This window comes from Pleuronectes platessa, chromosome 3, assembly GCF_947347685.1.
Source record: "Pleuronectes platessa chromosome 3, fPlePla1.1, whole genome shotgun sequence".
Classification (NCBI taxonomy): Eukaryota; Metazoa; Chordata; class Actinopteri; order Pleuronectiformes; family Pleuronectidae; genus Pleuronectes; species Pleuronectes platessa.
Genome location: NC_070628.1, coordinates 23,522,030 through 23,544,304, shown reverse-complemented (window position 1 = coordinate 23,544,304; position 22,275 = coordinate 23,522,030). Strand labels below are relative to the sequence as shown.

The 22,275-nt window shown below is 42.5% G+C and overlaps 1 protein-coding gene across 3 annotated transcripts in view; it reads right to left on the bottom strand.

The window, feature by feature from the left end:
• Nucleotides 1-397: 397 nt before the first annotated feature.
• rgs12b (regulator of G protein signaling 12b) overlaps nt 398-22,275 on the bottom strand; it is a 28,679-nt gene continuing 6,801 nt past the window's right edge. For 2 of the 3 annotated variants that reach the window (XM_053419033.1, XM_053419031.1), the window contains exons 2-15: nt 16,562-16,583; nt 9,544-9,713; nt 8,939-9,031; nt 8,675-8,818; nt 6,519-6,701; nt 6,228-6,378; nt 5,789-5,883; nt 5,418-5,630; nt 4,492-4,565; nt 4,251-4,377; nt 4,034-4,130; nt 3,839-3,909; nt 2,743-2,914; nt 398-2,382 (exon numbers count right to left, since the gene is read on the bottom strand). In XM_053419033.1, coding sequence (XP_053275008.1) covers nt 1,808-2,382; nt 2,743-2,914; nt 3,839-3,909; nt 4,034-4,130; nt 4,251-4,377; nt 4,492-4,565; nt 5,418-5,630; nt 5,789-5,883; nt 6,228-6,378; nt 6,519-6,701; nt 8,675-8,818; nt 8,939-9,031; nt 9,544-9,713; nt 16,562-16,583 — 2,187 coding nt within the window. In that variant the 3' untranslated portion in view covers nt 398-1,807. The remainder of the gene's footprint in view (nt 2,383-2,742; nt 2,915-3,838; nt 3,910-4,033; nt 4,131-4,250; nt 4,378-4,491; nt 4,566-5,417; nt 5,631-5,788; nt 5,884-6,227; nt 6,379-6,518; nt 6,702-8,674; nt 8,819-8,938; nt 9,032-9,543; nt 9,714-16,561; nt 16,584-22,275) is intronic. The other variant, XM_053419032.1, reaches the window with a different exon arrangement.

Here is a 22,275-nt window from a genome sequence, read left to right as displayed (position 1 = left end):
TATGTGTGAAAATGTAAAATATGAACGATACAATATGTATAGCAGTAATAGTGATTCTGAATCTTTATGTTGAAATGGACAAGGAGAAATAGTCTTTCAATCTACCATCTTGGTTCACTGGCAAATTATATTTTGTCGAATCTGTGACTCAAATGTAACAGTGACACATGACAGGCTGGAACAGTGCTCCAGTAAATGTGTTTGTTTACATTAAACCATTTGGTTTTTCCACATTAACCATCATAAGATGATGCATAGGAGTTCTGCATCCTTCAACCTTTAACACACTAACACTGACTAGGCTCAGTGTTAATGTGTCAGACGCTTCATGCAGAGTGGGAAACGAATGAAGAAAAGGTGCAGAGAACAGAATAAATCAGATGAGCTAACAAGAGGCTCTGCAGAGCGAGTTCAACCTCTTAAACATTTATTTGATCTATTTACAGACAGTACAGTCAACTGAACAGAGGAGAATTGATTTCTACTGTCACACAACTGAAGCAACAGCATGGCTGCATTGCCTTTTAACCATGACTACAACAATACGCTGGTTTCACAAACTTGACTATATACAAGTTAATACTTTTAACTGAGACTAAAATGAAAAAGGAGGTGGGATAAATATATGTTTTCTTGAAGATGAAGAATTGGTAAAAAGTGAAAAGGTTTGTCTTTATTAGTCCAATTATTTCCAGCTGAAACCCTGAAGTGAGCCAACAGCTATGAACCCTGCTTAACTTTGGAGGGACCGAGAATAAAAACGTGCTGCTGTGTGATAAAAGCACAAAGAAGAAGAATGGAAATTAGAAACAGACAAGAGGGCCGCTCATGTACAGTCGCTGCAGAGGACTCTGGACCATTTGATCACAGGGGGCGAGCGCTGAATGTCTGCCCGCTCGCCACAGTCTGGGTTTCCATGGGCGACACGAGAAACGCTTGATGTGAGAGGACAGCGGTGGAACGTCCTGTGTCATAGATGATAAACAACAGCTGATGCAGATGACTGTGTTCACGGTGCTGCAGCATATGTTTGTGTTTTAGGGGTCGGGCCTGTCGTGGCAGTGTGCTGAGAGGCTTTTAATAAACTCGAAATAACACACAGTCCACTTGTAAGAGCACAGCTGAAGCTTCAGTCCCACTTTGGAGGTGGGAGAGCTAGTGACTGGAGCGTGAAACAGACCCTTTTTGAAAGACATGTAAAGACGTGTTAAGTCTCCTTATTGTAAATTGGCTAAAGTGCATTGCTAGATTCTGTACAATGAAGGGGGGGTGCCGGAAGAAGGAGTCTGGCACTGGTCATCGCCAATTTGTCCTGAGCTCGTCCTTGAGCTTACGTCTCCGAAAAAAGGATTCCACAGCAAGTCCGCTCAAGAGTTCACACAGATACACACCACACAGGGAAATGACAGGTCCGGACCTAATGCATCCATCTTTCCTCTCTGAATGAGCCTCGTCTATTTTAGGGCTGCAGCTGATATACAGTACATGCTGGCCTGAAAGTAGTGCATACATCACTATGTTCACTCACTATCCATTGTTTCGCTATATGAACACTCACTTCTCTTATAAGCATTGTATTTTTTACATTATTTACTGTTTATTTACACTTCAATCTGAGATTAGCGTTAGAGTGTAGTAAGCGATGTGTTGAATTGAAAGATGTTCTAGCTAAATAACGGGAGGGAGGAGATCTGGATGCATTCTGGGCCGTTCAGCCACAGACCAGCAAGCGGCTTCAGCCTGACGGCAGTGGGTTTTCCAGTTCCGCTCGCAGTCAGGTGAAGATAGAGGGGAAAGTTCAAAAGGGTCACACAGGGAAGGTACCTGAGCTAGGCCTACCGTCCCGTGCTTGCTGATGGGGTTGGGGTTTGCAGGGGAGGGCTGAGGGAGTGATGTAGTTGAGGCTGGGGCTGTTAATGTCCCCCTCTCCCACGAGAGTCAGATCGGACAGGGTGTCCTCCTCCAGCATCTGGACGGATTCCCCCCTGCTGGACGAGGGGTGGACGGGGGAGACGGTGCCGGGAAACGGTGGCAGTGCTCTGGATTTCCTCCCCCCTCCGTTCTCAGTGCCCAGTGCAGAGTCCAGGCTCTGGGACTGATGGCTCGCGCTGAGCGGGTGAGGGCCACCGCCGCCTCCGCCCCTGTCATTAATGTTTGTCTTATTGCCCCGGCGACCGCTGCTAGGGAAGCTGCCGTTGTTGGGGTTACGGGAATTAGGGGTGGAGCAACTGGGCTCAGGGTCGAAGAGGGGAGGTGCCGATGGGTTGGTTGCCCCTGGCGACAGGCGCAGAAAGTCTGGAAGCTGCAGGTTGCTTTTGTTTAGCAGGCCTCGCTGGTCGTCTGCTCGGTTGCTCTGAGCTTTGGATATGAGGTCGAAGAACTCTGTAGGCGCACACACACACACACGCACACACACACACAAACACACACATATATTCATAAAAAAAGAAAATGCATGTGCATACACACAAACACACTCGCAAATGAATATTCACCCAGAATAACAGTTTAAAAACATTCATTGTCATTCAGAAAACATGCAGCAGAGGGTGTGTATTAATCAGACAGGTCAAAGCTACATTCAGTTTGAGCAGACTGTGCTACATGTAGCTAGCTAGCATTGAAAGCATTTTGTGCTGCTGCTGCAATACTGCAGACAGGCAAACGTGTTAGTGTGATCACAGCAACGAAGCTACAGAGAGAGAGAGAGAAAGAGAGAGAGGGAGGTTGATCAGTCTTTACCTTCAGCTTCGTCTATATTAATCTTTTTCTGCTTTCGTTTCTCCGGAGCCTTATGGAGAGACCCAGAGTTGTTGGGTAAGGCCAGGCCTCTTGGGTCAGGGCTGTGCCCAGCCTTGCCGTTTTCCCCACGGGGGTGGGCTGAACCGGCTTTCCCTGTTGGCCTATCCTCCCCCTGGGGGCCACAAGGAGAGCGGAGCGAGGCATTGAAGCCCTGATGAGTCATGGTGGTGCAAGTACGGGCACAAGTGATGACAACACATGGGGACTAATGCTACTGATGGTGGAAATAATTTGATTGGAGTATGGGGCATTCATTTCAAAGACAGTGGCTCTTTTTGAGTGGGACAATTACATGAGATCAAATATGACAGTGAAATGATTGTGATTAATAATCAATGACACTCATTAATTAGAAATGATTCTAGTTAAACATATATATATTGATCAGTTCCAGCTAGAAGACAAGTGGGATGTCTCATACAACCACAATGTCAGGCAGTGTTTACTCAGCAGCACCAACATGTAGACAAAGATCATACACCACAGCAGCAGAGGACCAACTATCTACAGCTTAAAGCAACACTACTGCCCCTGAGGAGGGTAGAGCCTGTTTTAAGAAACAATATCCAGAAACAACCATGGAATCAATAAATGATCATTTCAGGTAACAGGTAAAACCCAGAGAGCTGCCACCACCACCTGCATCCCTGAAAGAGTTTCGAGAGTTGTGAGACCAGCATCTGCTCTGCGAGGCCGGGCTGGTCTCGCCTGGCCAGTGTGTGTGTTATGGAAGAAAGAGAACCAGCAAACCAGAGAGCAAAGTTGATGATGCATTCGGCCACAGGCAGACCATAATAACCTGGAGAGCGTAATGCGGCTCTTGGTTCCACACTGACAGTGCACATAAATACAGTCACACACGCTGCCAGAGACACACATCGTACACCTGCGCACGCTTTTAACACGTTGCAAACAGACAAGAGAGGGACACTTAGTAGCGTGACATCGTCAACCAGGAAGTGGAGACATTGGGTGGGTTATGGGACATTCCAGAGCGAGAAGAAGATAAGAAACAAAAAGTTGGTAAAGATCTTACAGTTGAAGATTGGTTCCTGCTCGTAGACGCCGGGATGTGACTCTTAGAGGGAGCTACTTTCTGTTTGTCTGCTGAGTGAAGGACAGAGAGCACATTTCGAGAACCTGATACAGAGTATATACAATAACAACAATGATACAAAGTAACACAAATACAGAAGCTATGGTCAATGAGACACCAGCCAACATTTGTTACCTTTTCCAGGAGTGGAGTCCGCTACATCTAACACCACTCGCAGCCCGTCCAGGTTGGAAATAGGAAGCCCTAGATCTAAAGGTTCTGACTCCCCACTCTGCATCACACACACGCACACACACACACACATTCAGATAAGATTTTGAGGTCATCACATTCACTGTCTGTGTATTTCTTTTTCTTTGTGCTCAGGCAGCCATGGTGAGGAGGGACTTACAATGCGAGCTACTAATTCAGAGAGGTGCAGGCCGTACTTGGCGACCACAGGCCTGAGGACCTCAGTCACTGGCTTGGTGGGTTTAGCTTTGAGGCCCACAGACCGGTTGATAGGGACCAAGTCGAGTCTGGAGAAGAAGAGAATGGATTTAGTGCTTTTCTGTAGTCTTCTCTGGTTGGAACATTGAAGGCCTGTGAAACAGACAGCATACAGAACTGTCTAAGACTGGATGTCACTGTACCTGAAAAGAGTGCGTTTTTCAAGTCGGAGGTCCCGTGAGCACAACGTCATACAGTCCTGGTCCAAAACAAGTGGCTGCGAGAAAAGAGAAACAGGACAATGTCTTCTTGAAGTGTGTCCACCTTCATGCACGACCTCAAAGTTCCATGATCCCTTTGAGTTACAAGGAACGGAATCTCTCTGATCCCCTGATAGGATATGAAATGCATCTTTCATGGGAGCCGTTATCATTTGTAAGTCCTACATCAAGTATAAAGTTGATATTTGCGGGTTAGTTTTCTATAAACTAGTGTGTAGTTATCTTGTGGAACATTTGTTGGATTTCATTGTGTCATTGTCCATGTGCAATAAGAGAATTAGAAATGCTCTGCTGTTACATTGGATTTGCAATGAAATAGTAGTTTAGATTCTGTAATTCGTATTGCATGTTCAATCATATAAACATCTTCACCATAACCTGTATTTAGAATTCTGTATGTTTTATCTTTTTGGGATATTTGGTGTGGATTACATACAAGCCATTAATGGTTTCTACCACACCCCACACATATATTTTATATTTCATCCATTCAATTTTTATTAATGTTGCGTAAAATATGTATATATGTTATTTGATTATTGCCTGTTTGAGCGGTGCGGGAGAACTGAAACAGTAAAGGTGAGGGCTGTAAAACCAAAAGAATGGCCTGAAAAGCAGGAAAGCACTACATGGAACTAAAGAAGAACTGCAGAGTCGGATGATAATTCAAATCGCGTTTACATATCTCCTATTACTCTGATAACATTAATGATAAGTGATGCTTTATCATTATAATAAATAGACTTCTTTTAATCAAGCTAAATAATAATTACTATTAAGCATTGTTAATTTAATGTTTTCAATCTGGTTTCGGATTTGTAAATGCAGTTTATTGTGGTTTGGGATACCTTCTCCCCTCCAACCAGGAAGAGGTCTATAGCTGCCAAGTTGATGCAGAGCTTCTCACAGAGGCCCAGCAGCAGGTCCCTGATGGACACTCCGGCCCTCAGTGGCACAGAGCAACACGAGCCATCCGGCAAGCTTATGTTACATTGCCTCAAGGGGGCGCTGCCCCCTCCGCGCTCTGTTGACAGCGATACTGCACCACGGGAAGCATCTCCCTGGAAAAAGAGAATAGAGACAGGGACGAGGAGGGAAACAATAAAACTGTCAGTCTTATTATTCATGGTTACTTTAAAGTAAATCAGTTAAAGAGGGTGAAGATAAAGTTTCCATGAATGCTTAAGCATCTAAACTGATTATCACTTTCCAGACTGACCTCATTCTTCCCAGACCCTGAAGTCCCCAGCTCCAGACTGGCTCCTGACGACAGTGAACCCTGCGATTCACGCCGACCATTACTGCCGGAGAAATCTAAAACACAAGACACAACACACTCCTTAGTGTTATCCAGAGGAGAGACAAACAGAGGAATAATTCAAAACCCCTGTATGGAACATAAAAGACAGCCCTCCAAATTTTATCATGTTTTAGTACACATCGTATTTCAGCATCTCTTCCAATACATTTTTTTAAAATCAATTACGTGAAACTTATAAGGTTCTAGTAAAACTGCAGCTACAGTATGAGATGAATCGTGTGATCTGTGCTATTGCACAAGCAAACAATTCTGCCATTGTTCTCTCATAGGAACTTTTTTGTTTACAATTAAATACTTCAACCGAGGAAACTCAGCATGAAAACAGAAGACTACTGACTGTAGTTGAAGTCTGTCAGCTCTCGCTTCTTGGGGCCTTTGCCGAAGCTCCTGTTGCGGGACCATGAGAAGAAAATGCCTTTCTTCCTGTCGCCTGAGTCATCTCTGCTGTCGTCATTTAACGATCGACCAGATTTACTCTTTTTGTCCTCCTGTAGCACAAAAACAAAATGAAAGAAGGTTGGGGTAGAGGTAAAGGCAGGGACACATGATGGATGTAAGACCATGAGTCACTGTCAACCCTGAAATAGGAATTGTTAGGAAACACAGTCGACCAAGTTTGTTGTGTTACCTTCTTGGGTGTGGAGAGGTTGGAGCGGTCGGAGCCTGTGGTGCTGTGTTTGGAGGTGGGGCTGCTGGGGACGTGGTAAGGGTCCGGCAGAGGCCTGCCCTCCACCTCCGCCAGCATACACTCCTGGTAGAGCAGAGACTTGAGGAACCGTGTGTAGCTGTCAAACTTCATCAGGTTGAAGATCTACAGAAAAGGAAGGAAATAATTAATCAGTGGAATGAAGTAAACTCAAAAGGTTTAAAGAGGGAAGGACAAAGAACAAATAAAAAAAGAGGTGAAAAATAAATGAAGGAAGAGAAGAGAAGAGGAAAAACCGATGCTTACAGATGTTGAAAACAAATGGGAGGAAGTACAAGTCTAAATCATTTAAAATGATGAAGTCTTCTAGAAATACTACCAACCTACTGATCTTTGGTGCCTTCAAATTTGCAACATCAAATGATTGCAATCAGCCTGTTTTTCGATTTCTTGCAGTGACATCGGGTGTACTTATATGAGGCATGCAAACATAAGGTCGTGGCCCCAGGTATGTTTGCAAACAACTTGAGATGGATTTGATAAAATAAATTGTGTGTTTAATGTACATGTATAAGTTTTACTTTTTAGTTTAAGAGGACTGGTAAACAACATGTAGTGAGGCCCACACTAAATCAATGAATTCTCGACTAAGACTGTTCAAATATAAATGGCTTATGAAAAAAAATATTACACCAACTAAATCAAATCAGCAATGTACCAGCACTGTGCGAAAATGCTCTGAGTTAAAGGGGACTTTATTTCACTTTGTATGGCAGCGCAGTAAGATACACTTAAATGTAATGATATGCATTAGGGAGCTATAGGGGTCTCCCTCCTCACATACACATGTCAGGATTCATGGCACGTGCCTCAGTTCACTCCAGAGTCGGTCCTGAGCTCCCTGAAATCTAAAGCCATATTCTGAAGAAAGGGCCGCTCCTACCTGACTCATGAGCCATGTGCACCATTTGCCATAACACCACACAGTCACACCTGACACCCCCGCGCTCACACTAAAATCTTCCCTCCTGTAAAACTGTCTGCTCCATCTGTGGATCTAAGAATAAAAACTGTACGGAACAGAACATGGTACAAACAAAACTTACTGAACAAAATATTTTCTAATTCGTCTTAAGATGAGTGAAAATGAAAATGAAATTGTAGAAACCAAAATATAGAGAATAACAAATAATAACACTGAGCTTCTGATCTGCTACCTGATTATTAAAACAGGCGGATGATCAACTCTTCTAATGACAGCACAGCAACAAGCAAAGAACCCATAACCAATTTTAAACAGGCTCCCCTTGATTCTCTCTTATACATTATCAAATATAAAACACTATGTAGATTACGGCTTGGCTAAACACTCGATGGTTATTATTTAATGAGAGATCCCCATTGGCCAGTAAGCTAATAAACACATTGAATTTCATATTTAATCAATAGTCAATGTCTAACTAACATCTCCATGTTGTATTAGTCCAGAGTTGTAACTTAACTTTGACTGAGAGACTAGATAATCATTGTGTTAAAAACATATGCATATAAGAGGAGTACATGTATTGAATAAACTGTGAATATATGTGTGATTTTATGTATGCGTTTTTATTTGTGAATGCTTAAATCCTGATGAAGTTCCTGTCTGACCCTTGATCTCCAATCCAGTGTGTGTGTGTGTGTTTGACGTGTAAAAATATAAAGGGTGACGGTGCAGATATCTCTCTAGCCTTGTGACTCTTATCAGAGTTGGAACATCATAGCTCAGCTGTTGAAATCAATGGAGCTTTTCAGCCAGTTATCCCCCTCCCCATCCACCCACAACATGCACATCTAAGAAGCCATTCAGATCCATGATGCCAGACAGCCGGCCAGGAAGAATAGTTGAACTTATATTTTATGAGCACCCAGTGCTGTAATACAAGTGCATTTTCAATAGGTGCCTGTTTTGATTCAGATTTATTGGTAAAAATAAAGCGGCCCATCAGGGAAAGCCTCTTCTCCCTTCCGCCTAACAGGGAAGGTTAGCGGTCAGTGTGATCTTAAAGCAGAAGAAGCTTCCGCTCATACATAGGTGAACAGTGGGTACCTTGAGTGTGGTGTTGGTGTTGGTATGTGCATATGTTGTGATTGCTTACTTGCAGCTGCTGCTCCTTGAACATGTCAGGTCGGGGAGCATTGAGGATGTCATCAGCGAGCTGAGCTTGACTGTCGATGTTGACCGGCGTTGTGGCTTTACTGGACAGGAAGCTGTTGTAGATCTCCCTGGCACGCTGGGAGAGCTAGAGAGGGTGGGAGAAATTGTTAGTAGTTTCTCCAAAGTACAGCGAATGTCTGAAATCAGATTATTTCAAGAGGAGTGTGCATAGATATTCTTGATGTGATCAAACCATGTCTGTTACCTGCTTCTTGTCATTCTCAGGGACGTGGCTGAAGAACTCACAGGCCTGCCAAAACAGGATGTTCTCCTCACTGAACTCCTTCTTCAGGAACTCCTGTAGTACAAGAATTAAATAAGAAATGCTCAAAAACGACAACATAAATAATACAGAAATGCAATAAGGTGACATTTTACAAATCTCATTTCTAAATATTATAAATCTATTCTGCTGCAGTCAGTGGTTATGTCTGGTGATACATCCTGACCAGCCAAGCAATTTTGACATTTTAGTTAGTTTAGCATTTTGAAAAAATAATCGCCTTCAGTTTTCTTTTATTATCATAGATTCAGCTGTAGCTTGTAATTCACTTCTACAGGATATATTAGATAAGAGATTACCTTCTAATGTATGAGGCTTCTTATCACATTTCATTAAAAATGCTCAGAGGTTTATTTCTTCAAATTGACAGTGTGATGCATGGCCAAAACTAGCTGGTGCAAAAAACAAACCAATTCTGCACCTCACACAAGCAACCCTTTACTGGTTTCAACTCTATGAGATGAAGTAAAGGTAAATTATGCAGAGAGCATGTGCTGGCCAACACCAGTCATGTGCTTTCATCGTACCGAGAAGTAGCGGACTCCCACAGGATCTTGCAGCAGCCTCTCGAAGCAGACCGCCCAGCTGGCCACTCTCCTCTCTGTGTGGCGCCGGTGGCTCTGGACGCTGGGAAGGCTGGCATTACTGTTCAGACTGTTGTCGCTGCTGCAGCCCTGCAGCTCCACGCTGTTCAGCTCTGCTTGCACACAAACACACACACTATTAAACAGCTGTACAGTAGTAGGTTGACCTGGACAAGGCTCGGATTCTTCAATTATCATATTGAGAAAATGTTGTATTTCACAATATCTCAGAGGTTCTCTCTGCTTTCTTGCTGTTAACTGTTCCTCTGTTTACAGAGGCTCTACTTGAAAGCAGCACTTTCAGGAGCTCATTAGGCCCGAGCAGCAAAATCCATGTTGCACACGTTCACTCATGCGATCCCTTTAATACCACAGTTTCCCATTAATTACCTTCTGTGGTCGCCCTCTGTATTCTAATTTGTCCTGCCACAGTTTCATGATAAACCAATTTTCTTATCTATCATAGAGATCTCTACCTTGAGGTCTGTCTCTGTTGGTGCATTGTGTAGCTGTGTGTACTTCTGCTATCACTTATTAGATACAGAAGTATCCTAAGTAGGCGGGGGGGGGGGGGGGTCCATAGGGTATGGGTGCAGGTGACATTTTTATGTAGAAACATTAGCCTGGGAACGTTAAACTCTGACAACATTTTTTCTTTTTATTAAATACAGTAAAAGGGAATTGTAACAATCCGTTTAACAAGTTTTGTGTGTGACGCTCGGTTGCCCCGCGTATAATACCAACTCATCTAACAATGATAACTGTGCCCACCACTGGACTGCACTCACTACGTCTATGTTCCTCATGTGTAGACAGAGGGGCACAAAGACAGAGGCACACAGAGAAGCTGAGAGTAACCAGAGTGAAGGCGCTTCAGGCCGGATGAACTAAATTTGGGCTTCTAAATTGAGATAAAATAAATACAAGAACAGCCAGAGGGAAGGCATCACCGGTCAGGTGCCTGAAACTACGCAAATCCTCTAACTGAACTGTAAGAGCAGTATCCTGCCCACAGCCAAAGGCCTGTGTGATTTAAAACTAGGAAACTTGGCTATTCATGGATATTTTCCAGTGTGATTTCCGCTTTTGCAAATTTTTTTCTTCAGCCTAATGTTTCAACGAATTCTCACAATGAATATCTTCTTCATCACTATTTTTTAAGTGCTTGGCTCATTCACTCTCAATCAGTATTTAACAGTAAACAACTCAACAACTTCAGACATTAAGGTTAACTGCTTCTGCGACTGAGAAGCAAACATTTATCCATGACTCCTCTGAACCATGTATCCTGTTCAGTGTCACAGGAAGTAATGCACACCTTGCATAAAGCAGCTGTCTATCACAGAGAAGGGCAACAATAGGACTCATTATCATACCAGGCTAATAACAAGAACAAAGCTACAGGTATTTGCATTATTTTAGACCTGTTTTATGTTTTAAGTACAACACATGTGTATAGAGAAGGGGTGTATATCTGAAAATAAACTACAAACTCCTAATCAATAATAACAGAGGCTTTTTATCATCTAAATTGTCCAATTCCAAAACTTTCTGCGTTATTGCTTAAAGAATATATAATGTCAGAGAGAATTCAAGTTTTAGTTTGTAGGAATTAGAGGAATCTTTTAGCAGAAATAGAACTTACTATTAATGGGTTTATCTTAATAAGCGTATAGTCGCCTGAAGGTAGGTGTCATTTCATTTTTGTTTCCTTAGGATTTTAACTACATTGATTGTGAGCGATAAGGCCCATCAAGTTTCACTTCCACAGTCCACAATGGCCCAGAATAGACAAACCAAGCCCTGGCTCAAGAGAAGGCCTTTTGTATTTTCACATCAGCAGAAGGCCAGAGTAGGTTCTCCACCTTCCTACATGCTTGTAAGGTTAGGGTGGTTGCCATGTGCGATGTCACCACTAGATGCCACTAAACCCAAGTTTTTGGAGGTTTTAAGTATGACAACTTATTTGTGTTGATGACACCTGAGTTTCATAGATAACAGAGATTGTGTTTTTGGTGGAAAGCATCTTGTCTTTTAACGTGGTCACTTGTGCTGGTGAGTTGGCTGTTAAGTATAGAGCGAAACTGCCAAGAGTGGTTATTGCTTGCGAGCAACATCATTGGGAAAAAACTAAATGTCAGGTATACACTGATTACCTTGAAAACACAATTTAAACTCCTTCTCTCAGGAAAGTGCTATAAAAACCAACATGGCTCCAAGAAAACTTTTCAACTCTTTTATCTGTTCTTTTTTATTTATAATCTATGTTTGTTTTTTTCTTTGAAGACAAAGGCAATTTTCCAAATTATGGATAAGAATGTTTAAACTAACCTTTTTTTATTAATTTTGTGCATTTTGAAATCTTCACAAAAGGTTAAACGTCCTAAGGACTCAAGCCTCTGTATATGGGGTGCCCAATCTACCAGGTGAGATATATAGGGGGGCTTGAGTCCTTCTGGTGTTGACCCATCCCTTTGCTTCATGTCTTCCCCTCTCTTCCTCCCCATTCAATGCTAACACTGTCAACAGAAAAAATCTTGAAAAAAGGTTCATTTTTCCACCCATGCAAAAGACATCAGCCATTTCATGAGATATTTTGCAGTGCAAATGCTTAACAGAACTTAGCAGGGACCAAGTGAGCAACGTTACACTGCTATAATGAAATGCCATTCTAAAAAAGTATTTCCCTATTTAAGAAATGTTAGAATTTGGTCAGAGCACTGGCTCCTAACTCTTTCTTTTTAAAGGCAACTCTTTAATCACTTTTAACTTGTAATGAGGATGGTACAGTACAATGTAATAAACCACATTATTTTATCATCACACCATTTAAACTAGCAACAGCATTGTTAAACATCAGCTGGACTACCACACTCATTCAGAAAGGTTAGGCTCATTAATCCCCAACCTGCTGTTGGTAGATAGAAAACCAATAACTATCTGTGTCTTGTGATTGGGGAACTTGCCAATTCTTGAAAGAATTTCAGCGGCTAAACTAAAGCTAACCCAATATTCAGGATCAATATGTTAAGTTAACTGCTCCTTTGTGCCTTAAAAATAACTTCCTTTACTGAAGAAACAAGTAGGCTATCTTACGCTCCAGCTTTCACCTCACCTGGGTAGAGCTGGTAGGAGCCTGTGTGGTGCCAGCGAGGCAGGTAGCGAATCCTGAGGGGGATCCAAGCCCCCCCATCCATACTCAGCCTATCAGGGCCCCACACAACCTCAAACACACCAGGCTGAACACATGGTCCAAGACTGAGCATGCACACACACACTCATGACTGACAGAAACTTAGGGAGGAAGAGAGAGAATTGGGGAAAAAGAATGTGGTCAGAGGCGAGCTTGGTGAGGACCAACCTGGCTGACCACCTGAGAGACTACAGAGAATACACTCGTACGTTCACAAACACACAGGCAGGTAAGTGATACAAGCACACACAGACCTTGAAATGATGAATAATTCAGAGTGGAGGGAGGGGGGAACTAAAAACGCCAGAACACACACAAGCACTCGCACACGCACTCACACACAAACGCACACCCACACTGCAGTATTGATGAGAATCTTGTTAAAGAAAGGCCACAACTGTGACTAATGAGGTCCACAGCCCTCATACAGCTAAAAACACAAATACATACACAGACAGATACAGAGACTGATTAAAAGAGCATGGAATAATATTTGTGAGACAACTGTTGTCTCAACTTCTACAACAGATCAAAATAAATCTATGATAAATGTATTTTAACACTTAGTACACACTAAAGTTGGCCAAAGCCCAGCTATTAGACCTGGGAAATTACAGAGGAAGTTCAGAAAATGTAAATTCAAATCAGAATAAGGGAAATTCAATTTTATAAATTTATAATGTAACAGATATAATGTTACAACATGTTTCCCCTAGAAAAGAAGTTTTATTTTCATTAGCAGGATTAGGCAAAAACTACTGAACCGATTTTATGGAAACTTGGTGGAAGGGTGGGATACTGAACCCACATTTTAAGGTTTAACTTTGTCTAACATTATGAGATTTGGCACTTTTTTAAATTTTTTTGATAATTCAATTGCAAATAATCAGGCACACTTGGAGCACATTAAAAAGTTGTACAATTGTACATAAGAAGCTAAACTTGCTTGTGTATCTTCAAAACATTTCATGTCTCACGCAAGAGGGTTCTAATGGCAGGTTTTAGGTATTTAACCTCTGTGGTTCTCCACCAGTGGACCATACAGATGAGTGTGTGCAATTTATGTACTTCTAGTTTCTGATATATAAAATACCTTCCTTGTGTTGTGGTTGTCGTTTTTATACAATAAAGTAAATTTGAAGTTTTAATAAGGGGTATGGTGTTGTCATTGCTGGTCTAGAGTTTATGAAAAAGCTAAACCCAAGTCAAAAACTCAGGTTTAAATGTTTGTCTGAGATGTTCAAATAAGCAGAAATTTATAACAGCGTTGAGAATCCAGTAAAAGACTGGTCTTGTAGACAGAAGTTGTGATTTCCCCCCCAAAAAAACACAGGGATAAGTCAGAGCTCAATAAAAGGTTATTTTTAGCTCGATATGTTAATTTTGTCAGCTTCTTTGTAAATTGATCAGTATCAGACAGGGAAGAAAGGACTTCATTATAGCTGCAACAATGTAAGGGAAAGGGAAGTGGAATCTCATGTGGTTCAGGAGATACAGACAGTTTCAGCACAGAGGTCTGCTTGTCACAAATTAATCAACATCTCTACTAGTGTTATTTGAATGACTACAGGACTCAAAAGTTTGAGAAGTGTTGAATTTGTACTTTAAGGTTGGCGACAAATTATGTGGAAACAGGGGTTCTAATTAGAAATTTGCACAGACACATAATACTTCCAGTTATTTTGTATGAATCACAACTGTCCCATAACTTCATAAAGATTACACTTAGGTAATTAAACCCGGAACAGCGCTTGAATTGTGCATCTCTTATTTTTTATAGATTTTTAAGCCACTTTCTCATAGAGCTGCTCGGTTATCTCTGCAGAATAATTTTATTTACAAAGATAACCTTCACCATTTATCTTGGACTGAGTTAATGAGTGTCTAAACTCCCGATGTGCTGCATTAATGAACAACCACTCTCCCAGTTTTTCTCCCTGTTTCCTCCGAAATTATGCAACAATAAAAGAGCTGAAAAATAGATAATATTGAAAATATTTGTGCAAAAAAATTAAATAAATCAAAGCTGGGATGTTGCCCCGCTCATCAGTAAAGAAAAGCTGACACTTTAAACCAGCTTTCAGACATGCACTCCTAGTCAGCTGTTTTGGATATTCTTTGGAACTTCTCCTGCCACCTATTGAGTAAAATGTCTGGAAAATGTTTGAATGAGCCCATGTGAGAATAGAATACAGAATGAAAATGTCCAGAAAATCCACAGTGAGCAAGTGGGCGTGTTGGTGATGTTTCTAACATGCAACGGATGCGAAACTAGAAGAAAAATGAGGTTTCATCTTGGAAGGACAACGAGATTCGAGAGATTTTGGCGATACAGGCCAACGCCTGTGTCAATGTGCTGTAAGTAAAATGCAGCAGAATTTATGCGCCCTCCCTCCTGCAAGCTCTACAGGCGCCACCCCTCGCCTGGATGTTGTGGCCATGTTCCAGTTGTGAAAGTGTCGGACTCAAACTATTTCTTGCTGTGTGGATGTGAAAGATAAACTCAGGAAAAAGTCCAGACGCAGTCGACAAGAGTTCATGTCTCAAAACAGCATAAATGAGTCGCTTGCTGCAGCTACATGCTGTAACTAGCACTTAACAGTTACAGTACAACTGGAAGGAAAGAATTCCACTCATCTCTATTCCCATGTTCCCTACATCACATGTACATACAGCTCATGTGGAAGGAGATCAAGCTTTTCATTTCACTCACTGACCACACATTCTTCCCTCCGGAGACACACGTGGTGTGAACAGAGGCCGTAAACACTTGGACATGAGCTCAGACTGAAGCCAGGGTGTCTTCTCCTCTTTTATCTGGTTTCTCACCTCCTTTTATCTCCCATCCGCAGCGAATTGTGTCTTTCATGTGCATTTGTGAGGCGTTAAAGCACCATTAGGAGTCTGAGAGCTTTTGTTATCACTGACACGTGCTAATTGCACAACAAAAACAACAGTGTGCTTCAGATGAGGTCAGATACACCAGCACGCTATGACGGAATCCATCCATGTAAAAACACAGTGTCCGAATGGGTTGATAATGGTGCATCTACACCAATGTACTGAAGAGTGTGTCCAACAATTTCTGTGATTTTCTGGGATGACAAGCACTTCACACCGAGATGTATGCCAGCTGTGTGGCGGTGAGAAAGCAGACAGGATTTCAGCTTCTCTCTGTCTTTTTGACACAATCTCTTCAGTCACTTTTCATGTGCACATCAACACAGTTGTCTTTGGGAACTGCACAAGACTCACAAAAACAAACACACCAACGCTTCTGCACAAGTTCAGATGATACTTCATGTCACAAACACACTGATGACAGTCAGTAGGGCAAAATCAAAATGTCAGCCTCTCCTATCCGTGACTTGCTGCTACAAGTACGTTCACAGATTCGGGGACTATCTTTAGGCTGCAGCTGTCAACAGCAACAGAGCAGGCAGAGGTGAGGCAGAAGTTGAACAGGTCAAACCAGACAGTCGACTTTTCATGGGACTTGATTGAAAGCCGCCGCATATCATTGAGAAGCCCCTTTAAGCTTGGCCATACAGAGTGGAACAGGATGACTATATGTATATATACCTAGGGTTGATCGGAACAACTAAAGAACTGTGGTGCATGAATATATCGTGGTCAATGTCCTTATGACTATAATTAACAAAGAGGAAATGGTGGAGCAACAGTAAATATTATAGATAACTCAAAGGATAATAAATGATGTGAACAGATACTGAGGACGTCAGATGTTGAAAAGGTACATCTACTCACCTCCATCGGAGACTGCAGCGGACTGTAAAAAAACACAGAGAGACATGGATTAGGATCCTCGCTCATCATCCAGATGACAAACACTCATGCAAGTTCCAACAGGACATGAGGGCAGGGAGGCAGCTGTCCAGGCATGCTCTTTGGGCCAAATGGAGACAGACTGACTGTGGTTCTCACAGGATCAGGCCCATTATCACACACACACACACAAACTTGCACTTCATGACACAGAGAGTCGGCATACTCAATGTCTTTTGTGTGTGTGAGTGAGTGAGTGAGTGGGTGGAATCATCTGTGAACTGGCTCTGCAGGAAAACCTCCAAAGGGGGGTGGAGAATACTGTGTGTGTGTGTGTGTGTGTGTGTGTGTGTGTGTGTGTTTGTGGAGGTGAGAAGGGGAACTCTGGGTCTCCCTGCCCCCGATATCACAGTTATGTGTGATGTTTGCTTGCATATCTAACAATCAACAATAACAGTTTATTTATCAATTCCATCTCTTTAACCATCACACACAGACACACACACACACACACACACACACACACACACACACACACACACACACACACACACACACACACACACACACACACACACACACACACACACACACACACACACACACACACACACACACACACACACACACACACATACACTCACACATACACATACACTCACACACACAGCATACAATACAGTGATCTTTATCCCAGACATCCGAGCTGGGATGAGATCATTCAACAGACACATCAGTAATGTCAGGGGGGGCGTTGTGGCCTAGGGGGTAAAGTGGGCGTTCTCCAACAAGAAGATTGCCGGTTCAATTCCCACTCTTCCCCATCTGTATGCCGAAGTGTCCTTAGCAAGATACTGAACCCCTAAATGGCCCCTCATAAATGCTGAGTGTACAAAAGATGTAAGTCAGCTAAATGAAATGTAATGTAATGTAACTAACTCTGGAACAAACTTCAACCACTCCGTGACTCAGAGGCAAAGTCAAAATAAGAGAAAGGGTGAGGTGAGGACAGACAGGAGAGGGATGAGAGAGAAGGTGTGGGGCAACAGACAAAAGACATTGTGGAAGAAAGAATTAAGTAAAGCGTAAAAAGCAGACAATACAAGTGATATTTGTATCCACAGAGATGGTGTTCTATCAGCTGATATTAGATCAGTCTCCGGATAGAACTCAACACTGAGCCCCAGTGTTGATGTGTCAAAAGACTTTTGATGTCGTTAATCTGACCACTAATCTTGTTAATGACCTGTTTTGTTAGGTAGAAGGTTCGTCACGGAGCAGCTACATGGGCAGAAGAACTGGTTCTGAATATATTTTCTGAGAGTTAAAGAACTTTCTTTCCCCTTTTAGCTCATTGATTGAAACTTAATACAGTAACCTGTAGATTTTGCATATTTTAAGGCTTTGTCGGTGCAACCTCTCCGCAGAGATCTAACATGATATTATATTCAAATTAAACACTGAGCAGCAGGGTGTCCACAACACATCCTTATCCTCACAGTGAAAGCTTTCTAATCAAGAGGGAAGTGCGACACCCATTCATAGGGAACCAGCAAATGGTTGCATTTACACGTTAGCTATCTCTAGTAACCTTATTTATTATATGTCAGTGTAATGGTAAGTGAAGCATTTGAGAAAGCTGTGTTTCTGCTGAATGAGGTAGTTAATGCAATATATATGCATAACTGGGTTCCCAATGGAGCCTTAAAGCCAAGACCAGTCTATGAAATGTTCTTCCTGCTCCCAGGATGGCACAGAAGAGCAGTAGTTCGAGGAGAGTTGAAAAAGAAATAGAACGCAAGAAAAAATACACCTGTATTCCGATTTTCGTGAAGATTGGTCATGTGGAAACCTATGGGCTATGTTCCAGGTGGCGCTATTGAGCCATTATGCCACGCCCATTTCCTAATACTCCAGAATACATTCATTTTCACCATTTCAATTTCAATAGGGCCTCCCACCGTTCGGTGCTCGGCACCCTAATAATAAATTTCAGTTTTGCTGTTGTCGTTACTGTTTTGTCTAGATACTTGGGCTGATTTCAGACATGACCTGCGGAGGAGTTGGGTCAGCTGTTGGCCTTTCACATATGCTCTGCTCATGCACAACAGCAACAGAGCATTCGCAGAATTCATGTGATGGTTGTTTTTGTTTACAACACATCAACATCAGCAGTGGCCCTCGTCACCAAAAACTCTCCTGCCATCTCTGTCAATTTCACAATTTTTTTGTTCCATTTCTGCGTCTGACGCTTAGGAGAGATGTCATCAACACACTCTGCCGTGTGCGTCCTGCAGAAAATCAGCTCAATCGGACATTCTCCATAGTTTTTACTAATGGCCAGAGAAACTCTGGAGAAATTCCAGAGCCTCTCACTCCGACGTTTGCACTCTCATATATACAGCCCCTCCGGAGTATGCCAGACGATTACCCAGAGTTCAGTGCACGTCTGAAACCAGCTTCATACAATAAAAAAATATCCAACCTTCATCAAAGAATATGCACAATTTGCAGTTACGCCTAAGTTTTCCAACCATAACCAGATTTCTTTCCAGCGATCTTGTTTCTGTGGTACATGTTAACAGTCAGCTTTTGTAAAAAAAAATTGAGCATTTACAGATCCTTCTCTCGACTCAGGTTCAATGCACAGTATTTAAGTCTGATGACATTGACCCCTTAGTACAGCATATGTGCTGGTCTGATTCAACAGACATACCTGGGCCATTTTCACAGTTGAGCTGGTCTGCGTGGACCATATGGCACAGCCACCATAATCACTGGGATTAACTATTCCAGAAGAGTGGAGGTTGGCACCAGTGTGTGAGGAGAGATTTGATGTGACTTTTTAGCAGCTGATTGTGGTTGAAGCTCCACACAGGACCTGAGAAAATGACAGAGGCAGAAACCTCACCAGTGGAAACTGGTTACCCGATCCTCGCGCTGGTTAGAATCCCACACATTTCACATCTCGCACTTTTCAACAGTGCATATTCTGTGTCTGATGTGCGTGTTACAATATCTGTGTGTATGAATGGGTGTAGCTTACAGTATGTATGCATATGGTCAACATCTGGTAGAGATGTGTCTTTTATTTGCAGGGTACATTCTTTGGCATCCATTTGTGTGTGTGTGTGAGTGTGTGACCACTTCCAGGCATACTCGCTGGTGGTTGAGGCCCCCAGTCCCCTCTCCTCTCTTTTTCTCCTTCAACTTCCCCCGAACTTATCCTCAGACTTCTTTTGTTTGTTCTTTCCCTCCTCCTCACTCATCCCCCTTTTTACCCCCATTTCTCTCCTTCCACTCTCCGCTCAAGTCATTCTCTTCTTCACTCCCTCCTTCCTTCAACCTTCAACCTGATTTTCTCCTCCTCCTCCTCCTCTCCTGGCAGATCCTGGTCATTCCTTACAGACCACAGGGAATGACTGGGGTTTTCCAAACTTTCCCTCCTTTCCTCTACCCGACCTCATAACCACGGAGACACATGCAGCTGGAAAATGTAACAGTCGTGATAATATAAAGCCATAATATCAAATACATCTCCCAGAGCATGTAACAAAGTCCAGCTTCTCCATAGGCCATGCATGTGCTACTTGTAGCTTTCATGCTTTCCAACTATATAAGTTCTACTCCACTAAATGTCCTGCCATGTGAGCCCCAATGTTATCTGTTCTGATGCTGATTAGTCGCATATATAACTGGGGCTTTTATGTTCCCATCATACAGTCAATGCATTGATAAGATGACTGAGGGTCAGGATTATGGTGTCAATTTTGATCAAAGAGGGAAAATATATTTCAGAGCAAAACCTCAGAATGTGTCTGTGTGTGCTAATGAATGTCATGAGGCCACACAGAGCTGTAGCTAATGGTTTCTTCTCATCAATTAACATGTCATCACTATACGTAGTTCTGCTTTTAATCAGCCTCAGATGGTTTCAGTTCTGATTCTGCGTGACAGCCATTACTAGCTATGGTTTTATGACATTTCAGTCCACAGGCATGCTGAACTAGAGAGGATTTTGAAGAAACAAAACATAAAGACGACCAAAGAATCTACATTTTCAAACATCCTTTCAACAATAACATAGAAGGAAAGTTCTACTACAAGCTACAGCTGCATAGAAACAATTATACTGACAAATAACCACTCCAACAGATTAACCAACTCAGTTTGGCTCTCTATTGCACTAACAAGTGCATCAAAAACAAAAGGCCTGACACGGATGTTTTTGTGGATGAAGCGGTTCAGGCAAAGATTTGACTGCAGAGTCACTTTTCTGCAACCAAGCTACGTACGTAATTTTAAATAATAGTCTGTGTGATGATGCCGTCATATCGAGATGAAAGTCTAGGAATTCACAAAAATTAACAGGTTTATTTTGGTGTTCTGAGAAGTGCTGTGAGCATGACGGCAATACAGTGGAAGTGTTGTGGACATTTATACAATGAGCACACATTACTCCAACACCCACTTTAACAAAGATAAGATGGCTGAATCACATGTCTGTACAAGAGTCCCTGGCTGGAATGCAGGACAAATCAGCTTCAGACCCTAAAGAAGTGTGGACGGGGCGTTGTTTTGCTTTATGACTTTGTTGATCACCAGCTGGATTATGAGCAAACTTCTGTCTGCAGGTCCCAATTTGATCAGTTACATCCGACTCCATTAATTGGCACCTTGAGGTCACACGCCGAGGCCTGTTTATGCTCGGTTTGTGCAGGGAGTGGTTGGTCACTGTGCGCGCAGGTCCCAAGTGCTTTATTAGCTGTGACTAGAGGGAGAGGGTTGGCTTACATCATCTGTTATGAAGCCTGGTCAGGTTCAAACTCTGGTTAAACACAGGGCACAATTTATAGCCGTTCTTTCTCAATGTTATTATAATATCAACACTTTAAGCATAAAGTCCTCTTAAACAATCTTAAGTTTCCAGAAGCTTCCTGGTCAGTGTGTGTGTGTAGACGATGATGCCTGGAAAATGGCATTCTGGTACATAGGATGACACACAGCAGCGCAGCCATTAACATTTGACACAGTGAATACAAAATGTCTATCTATGGGAGAAACTGTCTGCGAGAAACACACACAAAGACAACACTGTTTGTACCACAGGAACAAATTCCTGGGTCCACAGCTAGAGCTGTAACTGCCACCTTTGGTAAGAATAAGCATCCACTCTTATACGAGCGTACGTAGAAGATATCTGAAGAGACTGATGCATCCAGGGACACGAAACATATCTGCTTATGGCCTGGCATGGCGAAAGGTGACCACACCTATAACCAAACAACTGACGCACGCATACACACATGCTGTCCTAAAAAGGTGACTTGGAATTCACAACACAGATTTCCCCACTGCACGCGTGCAAACACACACATACACTTTCAACTGAGGAGGAAGCTGCCTTAGTGCGTGCATGCCTGTGTGTTTACTTTTGAATATGAGGTGAATAGTGGCTGCCATTGAGAAGACCAGTCACCCTGCCAGGATTGGCGGGCATGAAAGTGCTTGAGCTTTAGAGTAGCTTAACTCTGAGAGGAAAGGATGAGGGGCATAAGCTGATTAGGTTTTAATGATCCAAAAGCCAAATGAGGATTCTGCAGGTGTGAGCATGACGGAAGATGCTGGATGTAGGGTTTAAGTTTATTTATATTCACATTATTGGTTATAAATTTGGTGAGCATGACGCGTGAAGG